Source organism: Ictidomys tridecemlineatus (assembly GCF_052094955.1).
Source record: "Ictidomys tridecemlineatus isolate mIctTri1 chromosome 12 unlocalized genomic scaffold, mIctTri1.hap1 SUPER_12_unloc_3, whole genome shotgun sequence".
NCBI lineage: Eukaryota > Metazoa > Chordata > Mammalia > Rodentia > Sciuridae > Ictidomys > Ictidomys tridecemlineatus.
Window position 1 is genome coordinate 36221 of NW_027520961.1, and position 12758 is coordinate 48978.

Here is a 12758-nt window from a genome sequence, read left to right on the forward strand (position 1 = left end):
TTAGATTTTTGGTGGTTGTGCTGAGGATGTGTCCAATTTTTAAAAGCTGGATTTAGCCTGCATTTTTATTATAGTGTTTTCTATTTTACCTACTAGCTCCTAAGTAATATGCCTGTTACTATCATCTCCTTTTGAGATATATGATTTTCCAGTGATCTATTAAACATTAACCAAAATTATCTTCTCCCTGGTTCCTTCTGCATCATGTTTTGTATGTATCTGTTTTTTCCTTTCCAAGATTGCTGATGGTATGGCATATATTGAAAGAATGAACTATATTCACCGAGATCTTCGAGCTGCTAATATTCTTGTAGGAGAAAATCTTGTGTGTAAAATAGCAGATTTTGGTTTAGCAAGATTAATTGAAGACAATGAATACACGGCAAGACAAGGTAAGAGTACTTTTATTTAAATGCTTGTAATCTATTGTCCTTTGTTTTTTTCTCACTTAAAACTCTTTTCAATATGCAGTTTTATAGAGTAAGAATAATTACAGGTCCTCTCAGAAGAGTCACAAAAACATTGATTTTATTCATAAAATTATATATAATGAATACTGCTGTGATTTTTTTTAAAGAGAGAGAAATTTTTTAATATTTATTTTTCAGTTTTCAGCAGACACAACATCTTTGTTTGTATGTGGTGCTGAGGATCGAACCCAGGCCACAAGCATGCCAGGTGAGCACGTTACCGCTTGAGCCACATCCCCAGCCCTACTGCTGTGATTTTTTGATAGTTATTTCCTGCAAGGATTTGGCTAGGTGTTCTTTGCATTTGAAGTATAATTAATAATAGCTTCTTTACATTTATTTTAGCATATCAAAAAATAAATTTTTTAAAAAAATTTCTTTCTTTTCTTTAACAAACCTCATGAATTTTGAAACTCTTACCTTAGCTTAATGGTTCTCAATCAAGGGACAGTCACTCTCCAGCCCCAAGAGACATCTAACAATGTCTGTAGACATTTTTGGCTATTACAATGTGGAGGCTGCTATTGGCATCTAGTGAGTAGAGGCCAGGCCTCTAAACATCTTGTACTGTACAGGACCCCCAATAACATCTTTTAATAAGACCTTTGTGATTATACTAGTGAAAACTGATCTTCTGTTTGCCAAACAATCTAAAGAACTTATTTTATACTGCTATGCATACATGTATAAGTAACTTCAAGATACCCATAAACTTATTAACATTATAAGTGTATAAATTCATGTTTTTATGTACCCATAATGATTAGTATAATGCCTGTGCATAAAAGTATGCACTAAATATTGGAGTAAATTAATGTGAGCTTTTAAAAGTGATGGCACAATAAAATTTTCCAGAAATATATTATAAAATTGAAAAGAAACTATGATTGAAAATCAGTAGCCATTAGAATCTAATAAAATATTCCTTTATCAGCACATAATTAGAAGATCTGCTGGGTGCCAGACTGAACTTAAAAGTTACAGATTTTATGATCCATATTTTTTACTTACTAGAGCCTCTACCTGTATTTTCTTGAATGATGTTCTGTTCCTTCCACTAACTTCCTTTTTAAAATCAGTACTATAAGGAAGAAATGTGATTCATTTTAATATAAATTTCAAAAATTAAAGAGTTTTCCTCATGTCTCTTCTATTGTTAGAATTTGACACTGATGATGTATATAGTAAGGATATTGACAAAGGATTAGCACTGCTTTTACTATAGTTATAAAAGTAGATTTTTTAAAAATTATTTGTTTGTTTGTTTTTGTGCTAGGGATTGAACTCATGGCTTTGTGCATGCAAGGCAAGCACTCTGCTAACTGAGCTTTATCCCCAGCCCACAAAGATAGACTTTTAATAAACAGTTAAACAAGATTGCCAATATGTTTTTAGGTGCAAAATTTCCAATCAAATGGACGGCTCCTGAAGCTGCACTCTATGGTCGATTTACAATAAAGTCTGACGTGTGGTCATTCGGAATTCTACAGACAGAATTGGTAACAAAGGGGAGAGTGCCATATCCAGGTAAGTTTGCATCTCATTTGCTCTTGGTTATCCCATCAGTGACTTCTTTTTTAAACTAGAGATTGAACCTGGAAGTGCTTAACCACTGAACCACATCCCCAGCCCTTTTTATTTTTTGAGATATGATCTTGCTAAGTTGCTTAGTGCCTCAGCCTCCCAAGCCTCTTGGATTATAGGCATGCACCACCACACCCAGCCCATCACGACTTTAATAGGAGTATGTTAGGAGCTAAAACATAAAAGGAGGATCTTTATTTCTCCTTTTCCAAGTCCCCATCTGTTTATTTTGGCATTGGATGGACAGCAACCATAAGAGTCACAATCCTGAGATAGTGCAGGGGAGGTGTGCCTGAGGTCCATCTTAGCATTCTCCTTAGAATGTTTTCCACAAGTATCTTTTATCCATACCATTATCTCAGATCAGAAGCATATCACAAATATCCTGCTGTACCCCAGGTAATTGTTCTTTTCTATTAGTGTGATTGATGTATTTTTGTATATATTTGCCCTATTTTCTTCAATAGACTTTTTTTGACAATAAATGTATCTGTCATTACTAAAGGAGAAAAAATTAAAATGGCTGTCTCTTAAAAATAAGCTTTTGGGGTAAGAGGAAATTTTAGCTTATTTGAAATTCAGTGACAATTGAATATTTGTTTATTCTGTTGCCTCTGAAACTTTTCTACTGAAATATTCTAATAGTTGAGAGTGAAAGTATATAAAATCCAATCTTCAGGAAAAATAGCTATGCTACTCCTATGGGTTTTATGTATATATCCTTCCTTTCTAATATCTTCAACTTTAGAGCTAATGCCATCAAATTTTATCTCCCACTTTTCCCCTTTTGCTATTATTTGCTGATATCATTCAAGTTCTCCTCACTTAATACTGACTCCCCATCACTCTTTCTATTAAAACTCCATTCATACTTTAATTCATGGCCATCTTAATACATATGTCAGTTGCCCTAGTCTCTTGCAGCTTAAACTCTCCTTCTCCTCCTCCTCCTCCTCCTCCTCCTCCTCTGTAATCTTCTCACTATTCATATCTTAACGGTTTAACATAACCAGTAACTGCTCACCTCTCAATTGCAGTTTAATATGTCTACTGTCAACTTACATCTTGCCAGCTGTCTCTACCTCAACCACAGAAATTTCTTCATACTATCAGGATATTCAATCCATTGAGTCTACCACTGGTAGCTATCCTTTATACCCCTTAAATTTCATGGTCAAGCATTATAATCTCTGCCTTACATTTACAATTTTTTTTCCTTTGCCTTTTCTCAGTATTGTTGGTAAAATCATAACACTAGATAAAATCTAGCTCTGCTTTCTCTACATGCAATATGGTTGGAGGAACAAATACAGCATGTTAAGTAGTTTCATTTGGAATTTTTATAGATTCACATGGAAATTTCAGTACTGTATCTATGAAATTAAAAACACATTAGATGGACATAGAAGACAAGATTAGTAGATTTGAAGGTACAGTAATATAAAATATCCAAAGTAATGCATAGATAAACTGCTTGGAAAAAATAGAACAAAGTGAATGAAATAAAGTGGGGCATAGTGAAATTTCAGGTCTAATTTATATGTAATTGGAGTCCCAGAAGGAGATGAGAGAAAAAGTGGAAGAACAATTTTTGAAAAAATAATAGCCAAAAACTTTATAAATCTGATAGTGCAGGGAGGTGACACAACCCACAAATTTAATAAACTTAGTCATTCTTAAGCAGGATAAATTAAAACAAACTCAGTAAATTTCAAATAATTATATCATGATCAAATTTTAAAATCAAAGCCAAACAGTCATAGAGATGTGTGGTATATTATCTACACAGTAGCTAACTCTGTCAGGATATGGAAACCAGGAAAGAATGAAATGATGGCTTCAAAGTATTTGAAAACTGCTGATCTAAAACACCAACAATAAAAGTATCTTTCTGATTTTATAATGCATGAAAAAATACATTCTATGACCACACAGAGGACAGGGGGCAGGGCAGAGGTAAAGGAATAACAGGTGACTCTTCTAAGTTTCTTTCATTGTTTGGAAAGCATCAGAGTATTTATTTAGAATGAAGAATAATAAACCAAAGAAATGTTATCTTGACAGTGACCACTAATATAATAAGAAAAGGTAAAGAAAAAAGCTAGGAAAAGGACTAGGGTGCAATGGAGTACTATTTAGCATGCACCAGGCCTTGGGTTCAATTCCTAGCTCCAAACAAAAGCTAGAAGAAGAGGGTAAAACGAAAATATGAAAACTGCTTGCTTGCTCAAAATATAAAGCAAGAGAGGAAAAAATAGATGGGAAAAAAGTAAATAAATAACAGAATGGTAAAATTAAAACTACCTATGTCCATAATTACATAATGTGTAAGTACACTAAACATTTTAATTAAATGACAAATAAGCCTGGATTTTAAAGGACAGAAAAAGTTATACTGTGCAAATAAATGCTAAGCAAAAGATAGCCTGTGTAGCAGTAGACTTTAAGGCAAGAAATATTAGTAGAGATAGAAAGGGGCATTCATGATGAGAAAAGGGTCAACAGGGAAGAATAAAATTCCAAAATGAGTTTACATCTGACTACATAGCTACAAAATACATAATAAAAAATTAATATGGTTAGGATATCCTGGTTAAATTAAATGTTCAGACAAAACCAAATACAATTTGTAGATTGTCTTTTTTTTTTTTATGGTGCTTCGGATCAGTGTAGGGTCTTGTGCATGCTGAGGACTTTCTCTACCACTCAGCTACACCCCAATTCTCAGCCTGCCAGCCTTTAAAAAGAAGCAAAAGACACTATATAAGCATCATTGTCTTGGATGATTTGAAGAGGATTCACGTGTAACACAGACCAATCCACTGCAAGCTCTTCTCAAAGCAGACTGTTCATTGTAAAGTGACAGCTTGTTTGCTAGTCTTGTTGTAGGATTGTAATAAACCGTGGCAAAGGCAAACAAGTATGAAATATTTAAATTTATTGACAGAGTGCTAAATATTTCCCTTTAAATATTAACAATCTTAGAATCTTCCTATCTCCTTTTTTTACTGAGATATCGGGGAGAAAGAACTCTGTGCTATGTTCAGGGAGTTGTATTTCATTATGAAATTCAGAAATTCCTTTACAGGAAATAATTCTCTTCCTGAAGATAGTATTTATTTTTTTATATTTATTTTTTAGTTATAGGTGGACACAATGTCTTTATTTTATATTTATGTGGTGCTGAGGATCGAACCCAGTGCCCCATTCATGCTAGGTGAGCGCTCTACCTCTGAGCCACAATCCCAGGCCCCTAAAGATGATAGTATTTCTACCAGAGGCCATTTCTGCCATATTGTACTTATATAACTGTTGTCATAAAATAATTCATTAGTTGTGATTGTCAGAAAATTCTGAAGGGTAAAGTTTTGAATGAAAGAGTTTATTGATAATTAGGGCTGGGGATATAACTTAATGGTAAGAGTACATGCTTAGCAGGAGCAGGGTCCACGGTTTATTCTTTAGCACCTGACAAAAAAAGAATTATTGGTAATGGAAGGTTACTTTTGTATAGGTTCAGGCTTATTTAGATTGATTAATATTAACAATGTGTTAAGCATAAAATTTTTAAAAAGGCATAGAAGTGGGAGAAAAGTTCACCAATTATAAGTAAGCCCTCATTGAATTTTAAGTACCTGCTCCTTTGTTCCTCCTCCCAAAGAACTTCTACTTATATTTCTGTGTTGGGTAAAATATAGTGGATTTCAGTTATTAAAATCTGCTTACCTAGATGAAAATCACAGAAAACTTCTTTTTCAAGTGTTGGACCCCAAAGTAATAGTTATGCAGTTTCTTTTAATATTTTTTTTAGTTTTTTAAAGAATCACTTGTTCCTCATATTATAACTAAAAATAGAAATAGAGATAATAATTTAATCTCATTACATTGTTTTAAGGGAATCATAGTCTATGAAAAATCTCATTGCTAACAGTTTAATATTGCAGAAGATATGAGAAATAGCTTGCCTTGTGGACAGGCAGGAAAGAGGGGGTGATATGGGAGATAGGAGGAATGATTTGTTTGCTAATGTGGTGAGACAGCCAAGCCTCTGCCAATACGCAGTGAGTTGCCAGTGGTGGAAGAGGGAAGTTTACAAAGGAGTAGAAGAAAGGAACTGTATGTAATAACAAGAAGAAAGTCAAACAGATATATGAGATAAGGGAAACTGTTTCAGGGAGGTGACTCAATATAATTATGTAGTTAGTATATTTAGGAAAACCAGGACTGAAATTCTTGGAATTCCTATTTGAAAGTTCTTTCAGACACCATCTGGCCTCCATTCTTCAAGTGTGCCCAAGTTAGGCATTGTTAAACATTAATATCAGAAATTATCTTACTTCAAAATGGTACCTTGAATTCTCATTAACCAAATGGGATTGACTTTTTAAGAAATTAGTGTTGAAAATAAAATTTTAGGCAGAATTAAAAATTGAACATGTTTAAATATAGATTAGCATTTTCTAAGTTTCTCTGGATATACTCTGATGTCTAAATTGTATTTTTTATTAAAAGAATCTTTTACTAAATAAACTTAATATACCTTGATATACAGCTAGTGGTTGGGGATTTATTCTGTTTTGCTAGTGATGGTTAGGATCATTATTTTAGGATTTTTTTTCTTTAACGTTTGAATGTTGTGTGTTAGGTATGGTAAAACATGAAGTTCTGGAACAGGTGGAACGAGGATATAGGATGCCCTGCCCTCAAGGCTGTCCAGAATCTCTGCATGAATTGATGAATCTTTGCTGGAAGAAGGACCCTGATGAAAGACCAACATTTGAATATATCCAGTCCTTCCTGGAAGACTGTTTCACTGCTGCAGAGCCACAGTACCAGCCAGGAGAAAATTTATAATCTGGATTGTAATCTGGGGATTATAACCTAGTAGCCTATTTTATATGCATAAGTCTGCCAAAATGTAAAGACTTGTGTAGAATTCCTCACTTTATGTACAGGAATCAAAAGAAGAAAATCTTCACTCTGCATGTTTTAATGGTAAACTGGAATTCCAGATATGGTTGCACAAAACCACTTTTTTTCCCGAGTGTTAAAATCTAAAGTACCAATGATGAATTTTCCAACTTATTTCAGGGTCCAAAGAAAATCTAGGGATAATATAATGAACAGTATGGGTAATAGCATGGTAAGGAAGCACAACAAGGCTACTCTTTTCTTCGCCAAACTCAGATTGTTAAAAAAGAAAATTATTTATTGTTATAGACAAAAATTGAGAGGTAAAATCTTATACCATAGTAAAATCTAAAATTAAGGAACGTTGTGGGACCAAATGATTCCATTCCAGTTTTGAAGACTTTTTTGTGTTTATTATTCTCAAGGTTTTTTTTTTTTTTCCTATGTGAAGCAGTCGATATAAGTCTTAACAGATGCCTCCTTTTGCTTGGAAATAGACCATAATTTTCAAAAGCAAAAAGGTTAACACCTAAAATTTGATTAAATGTTAGACCTCAGCAGTGGAATTTGAAAGTATTAATGCACTATGTTCATACTCAGATTCATGGAACTGGAAAGTAGAAAAAGAAATTTCTCAGTTCATTTTTGAAATAATTCACATTTAGGAAAATGAAAGTAACTGTAAACTCATCTTTTGTAAAGTTACATTTTTTCCCAAAGGCAATATGTAATTGAAATTTTATTATCCAATCGAAGGGGAAATCTTTTAATCTTTAGCATGAAAAGTGAGACCCAGAATTTAAGCAGTCCATTTTTAAAAATAGACTTGGTACTGTAAGATTTGCTAATATGTTCTTATGGTGATGGGTGCCACAAATAGAAAATATCACTAGATCAGGGACTTGAACGCACTTTTGCTTGTATTGAATATAGACTAAGAGAGGAAAATGTATTTAAAAAATATAAGAAAAGAAAATGTGAAAGTTTTACAGGAAGAGGGGTGGAATGTGATATTTAATGCTGTTGTATGGAGTAGCAAAATGGCTTTGCTGGCACTCAAAGCTCCTCACTTAGCTGTTTCTGAGACTTCAAGAGTTATAAAGTATGACTGTAAAACTAATTTTCTTAACATACACATTAAGTGAGTGTTAGTTACATCCTCAAAATAGTGAAGTTAAGGCTTCACACTAATTCTAGTGACATAATTTTTATGCAGAACAATTTTAGAGTTTTCAAATCCATGTTTAAATTTCCACTTTTTAATTATACTTAATGATTATCAATTTTTCCTTTTAGAATATAGTTGATTTGGGGAGGAAAATTTATTCTGCACAATAACAATCATTAAAAGGGGACAGTTTTTGCCCATTTAAAGTGCAGAAGTGAAAATACAAAATAAAGCTGATTTTTTTTAACTTGTAAAAAAATTCCCAAGAATGAATTTCAATAGCAGCATTACTGGCTAAAGAGTCTAACAAAGGAAAAACTGAATCTGATAAGTAGAAGTCTAGTATCTGTATTTTGAAATACTGTACTATAGTTTCACTTTAAAACACTGTATCAGGTTCCCATATTTTCAGTTTTAACTATCATCACTTAACCTGACTTAATCATTAAATTTAAAATTCTGTGCCATGGTTTATATGTTCAAATTCAAATCATTTTAAAATGTGACAAATGAATTTCATGCAAGTTGGCAATAGTTCTGGTACTAAAAATTATGGTTGTGTTTTCTGTTGACATAACCTATTTAGTATTAATCCCTGTGTCTAGAGGGCATTCCTGCGAAGAGTGCCCTCATTATTATCCTTAACATCAACAACCTGTGACTTGTTTTTTAAAGGGCTTTATGTGAACTATGATGTAATTTTTCTAAGTATTTTAAAAAAGGGTAACAAAAATCATGTACTAATTCTGATCAGAAAAATATGCCAGGAATTTGATGGTATTCATTAGATTTTAACTAAATGAAATAGTTCCTAATGATAACAGTTATATAGTAAGGATAAAACACTAACTTAATGTGTATTCAGTTTAAATTGTTATGTATTCTTAAATTGCCAAGAAAAACAGTTTTGTACATTTGAAAAATTTTTTTTTCCAACAGCTTTCATCTTCAATGTCTTAATATAACCCTTACCAAAAAAAAAAAAGGAGTTGGCAAAAACAGCCTTCTAGCACAAACACTTTTTTTAATAAATAGTAGCCTAAAACTTAATATTTTTATAAAGTATTGCAATATTGTTTTGTGGATAAATGAAATAAAAATTCTTGTTGAATGCACCTACATATCTTTTCAATTGCTGTTCATATTTCTCATTAATTTTTTAAAAATTGATACGTTCTGAATTTATTCTTCCATTGGGGAAAAAATGTTCAATTACTTGTAATTCCTGAACAGAGTTAAATCAGTTCTTTGTTAAGTTTAGAATACTACTGAACCTATTCTATGTGGTTAGTTTTCCATGTCAGGTGAGGGACATTTTTACAAATATTTTCTTGTTTTAAAATAGTACCAGCATGGGGAACACCTGTAAATCCCACCAACCCTAGGGGGCTGAGGCAGGAGGATTGCATGTTCAAGACCAGCCTCAGCAACTTAGAGCAAAATCCCTTCTCAAAATAAAAAATAAAAAGGGCTGAGGAATGTAACTCAGTGGTAAAGCACCTCTGGATTCAATTCCCAGTTAGTGTATTACATAGAAAAATGTTAAGTAATTTGAGTGAAGCTATTTACAACCTATGTGAAGGGAACAGAATGACCACTTTTGACCAGTAAAGGTCTTAATTTTCTAAAAATCTAAAATCTGTATATTCATGTGTGTTTTGCAATTATTTTATTACAGGTTTAGCAAAAATAAAATTATATAATTGTAAATGGCCAATCAAATGCATTTATGTTTTTTCAGTATTGTAATTGTGTTAATTACCATTACTATCATGTCATCAAAAATTGTTATTGGCCTTTTTCCTGATTTTCAAAAAATAACATTAAATCAGCACACATGCTTCCTTCAGTAAACATTCATTATTTTTGTAATATGTAATAGTTCCTCAGCTTACGGATGTTTTCTAGTTTGCTGTTTGCCTTTTAATTTTACATGTACTTTCTGACATTTAAGTTGTACATTTGAATGTTGTCAAAGCTATTTATTATGCTAGAAAACACTTAATCCACCCCAAATTAAATGTTCATGTCATTTATATTCTAATTTATGATTTTGTTTTTTAAATTTCAATTCTTGTGGAAGTTATTTAAGTTTAAAAATGTGTCTTTATGATTTAACAACTTTTTCCCATATAATTAATTTTTCCAGCACCAATCTATTGGTTCATCTATTCACACCTCATTTGACTTTCTTCCTTGAATATATACATATTTACAACATCTTTTTTATCAAATTAACTTAATATTTCTGCCTTTCACATAACCTCCAATTACTTTCACTGGGTAGTACATTTGAATAATCAGTAAGGCAGCTTCCCTTTTGTATTCATTTTTCTTTTTTTTTCTAATCTTGGTTTCCTGATAAATTCTTGATAAAGCATAGACTTCATTTATTCACATTCCAAAAAAATTCAGGTGAGATATTGGTTGGGATTGCATTGTTTATAAACTAGTTTAATAAGAATTGGCCTCTTCCAGCTCAGTCTTTCCAACCCATTTATGTGAATCTTCACTTATAGTTAAGTCCTACAAGTTTTCTTTCAGGAATTAGAAGAAGAATCTCATCCAGTGTCTGACCACATTGCTCTAAAGCCAGATCCCTATCTTGTTACAAAAGACACCAACATGCAGAGATGGTGCATAAGGCCCAATAGTATTTATTTCCTCAAAATCAGCTCCTCTCTTCCCTTCCTCCAGAGTATATACTCTCCTCTTTTTTTGTGTTTTGTTTTGTTTTGTTTACATCAAGTTGAGTTTTTGTCACTGGCAACCATAGTCCTGATTCAAATTATTAATAGAGAAAGGTATACTCATGATTAAAATAAGCAACCAGAGGCTCAGGTAGAAGGATGACAAGTTCAAAGCCAACCTCAGCAGTTTAGTGAGACTTTCAACAACTTTATCTCAAAATAAGAAAAGATGGGATGTAGCTCAGTGGTAAAAAGTGCCCCAGGGTTCAATCCCCTGTACCAAAAGCAAGGGAAAAAAATTTGCAACGTGTGTCAAATTCATCCCTTTTCCCTCACCATTTGGACTGCCCTACTTCTGGAAGGCTGATCAGTACTTATTAGGCTATTTCCTTGCTCTCTGGATTCCTGTTGTGCCAAGTAAACAAGAGGAAGGTAAGAGGAAGCTAGAAAGAAAGGTCAAGGTATTTATTCCTCTGGTTCCCTTCCTGTAAATTTGGGCTGATGCTGAAGATTCCTCTCAATAAATCCTCCCCCATACAATCTCCTTTTGGAATGCTGAAGATTCCTCTCAATATATCCTCCCCCATACAGTCTCCTTTTGGAATGCTGAAGATTCCTCTCAATACATCCTCTCTCATACAGTCTTTTTGGAGACTGGTAGCTACAGTTCTGTATCTGACAGTGTTTTTGTTACTAACTACACTTACTGCATGAGTCCTTGTTCCCCTATTCTGCCCACCTCTTTATAAATATCTTTGATTTACCTTAGTTTGAGTGTGCCATCTATTCCAGTCAATCCATGACTGGTATTTGTCACAGGTATCAGTAGAAAATAGAAAACTCAATTTTTATAAAAGTGGCAATTTAAACAAAACAGCAAATTTTTCAGTACAATAGCAAAAAAGTATTTTTCAATTACATTTATGTATTTTTTAATCTGATAAAACTCCATTAGAGTATTTGATTAGCTGTACCACTCCAATTAAAGAATGAATGAATTATTCAATTCATGGATGAAAACAATAGGAATAGGAAGTAGAGGTGATAAGAAAAAGAAATGGTATAAAAAGAAAAATATATATCTTGGTGTGTAAAAATTATTTGCAAGAATGGGCCCCTTAAAATTGGTCAAAAAAGGGGCCCCAGATCTCTTAGAAAGAGATGCTGAATATTCAATTTTAAGGTGCATGCTGGGTCTTTCTTACTCCTTCCTTCAAATGGGGTACACAAGTTATGGGTCAGAAACGGAATTACTAAGTACAAGAAAGGGTAGATTTCATGCCGTAGTTTAAAAGCAGTGAAGAAATAAACAATTCAGCAAAAAGAAAAGCTGATTGAGTATGAGAAAAAGAAATTCATTAAGTACTTTTCAGAGATCCTTGATGGAACACTGGATAACACTCATACATGGAAGAGCTTCACTTAAACCTTAAAGGTCAAGTTAATTTGAGGAAGCTGGAGGACTTAGAAAATGCAAAGGAAAAAAGTGCCTCTAGACAATTTTTAATAATATGAATGGCAGAAATAAGAGGTAAAAGTTGGCAGCCAAAATGATTGACAGTTATCCTAATAAAAATTAATATTTAAAGTGATGTGTTCCTTAAAGATTATCAAATTCCATTTACTAATAATTGTACTATTTTCAAGGAAGCTTTAGTCTCCTAAAACTAGGGAATATACTATGGAACTGATGGCAAGTGAATATATGCCTTGCTGTGACAAAATACCTAAGAAAAACAATTTTAAGGAAAGATGTATTTTTGCACATGGTTTCAGAGATTCAGTCCACAGTTGTTGGCCCCATCTCTGTGGGCTTACAGTGAAGCAGAACATCATGGTAAAGAGAGAATGCTGGAGCAAAGCTGCTCACCTCAATGACAGGAAGCAGAGGGAGGAAGGGACTGGGGCAAAGATGTAGAACACAAGGGCACACTC

The 12758-nt window shown here is 33.0% G+C and overlaps 1 protein-coding gene across 1 annotated transcript; it reads left to right on the top strand.

The window, feature by feature from the left end:
- Positions 1-218: 218 nt before the first annotated feature.
- LOC144372306 (tyrosine-protein kinase Yes-like) lies at positions 219-7268 on the top strand. Its single transcript, XM_078035689.1, has 3 exons — positions 219-392; positions 1866-1997; positions 6700-7268. The coding sequence occupies exons 1-3, from the start codon at positions 251-253 to the stop codon at positions 6906-6908; spliced, it is 483 nt and encodes a 160-aa protein (XP_077891815.1). The 5' UTR covers positions 219-250; the 3' UTR covers positions 6909-7268.
- The last annotated feature ends 5490 nt before the right edge of the window (positions 7269-12758 follow it).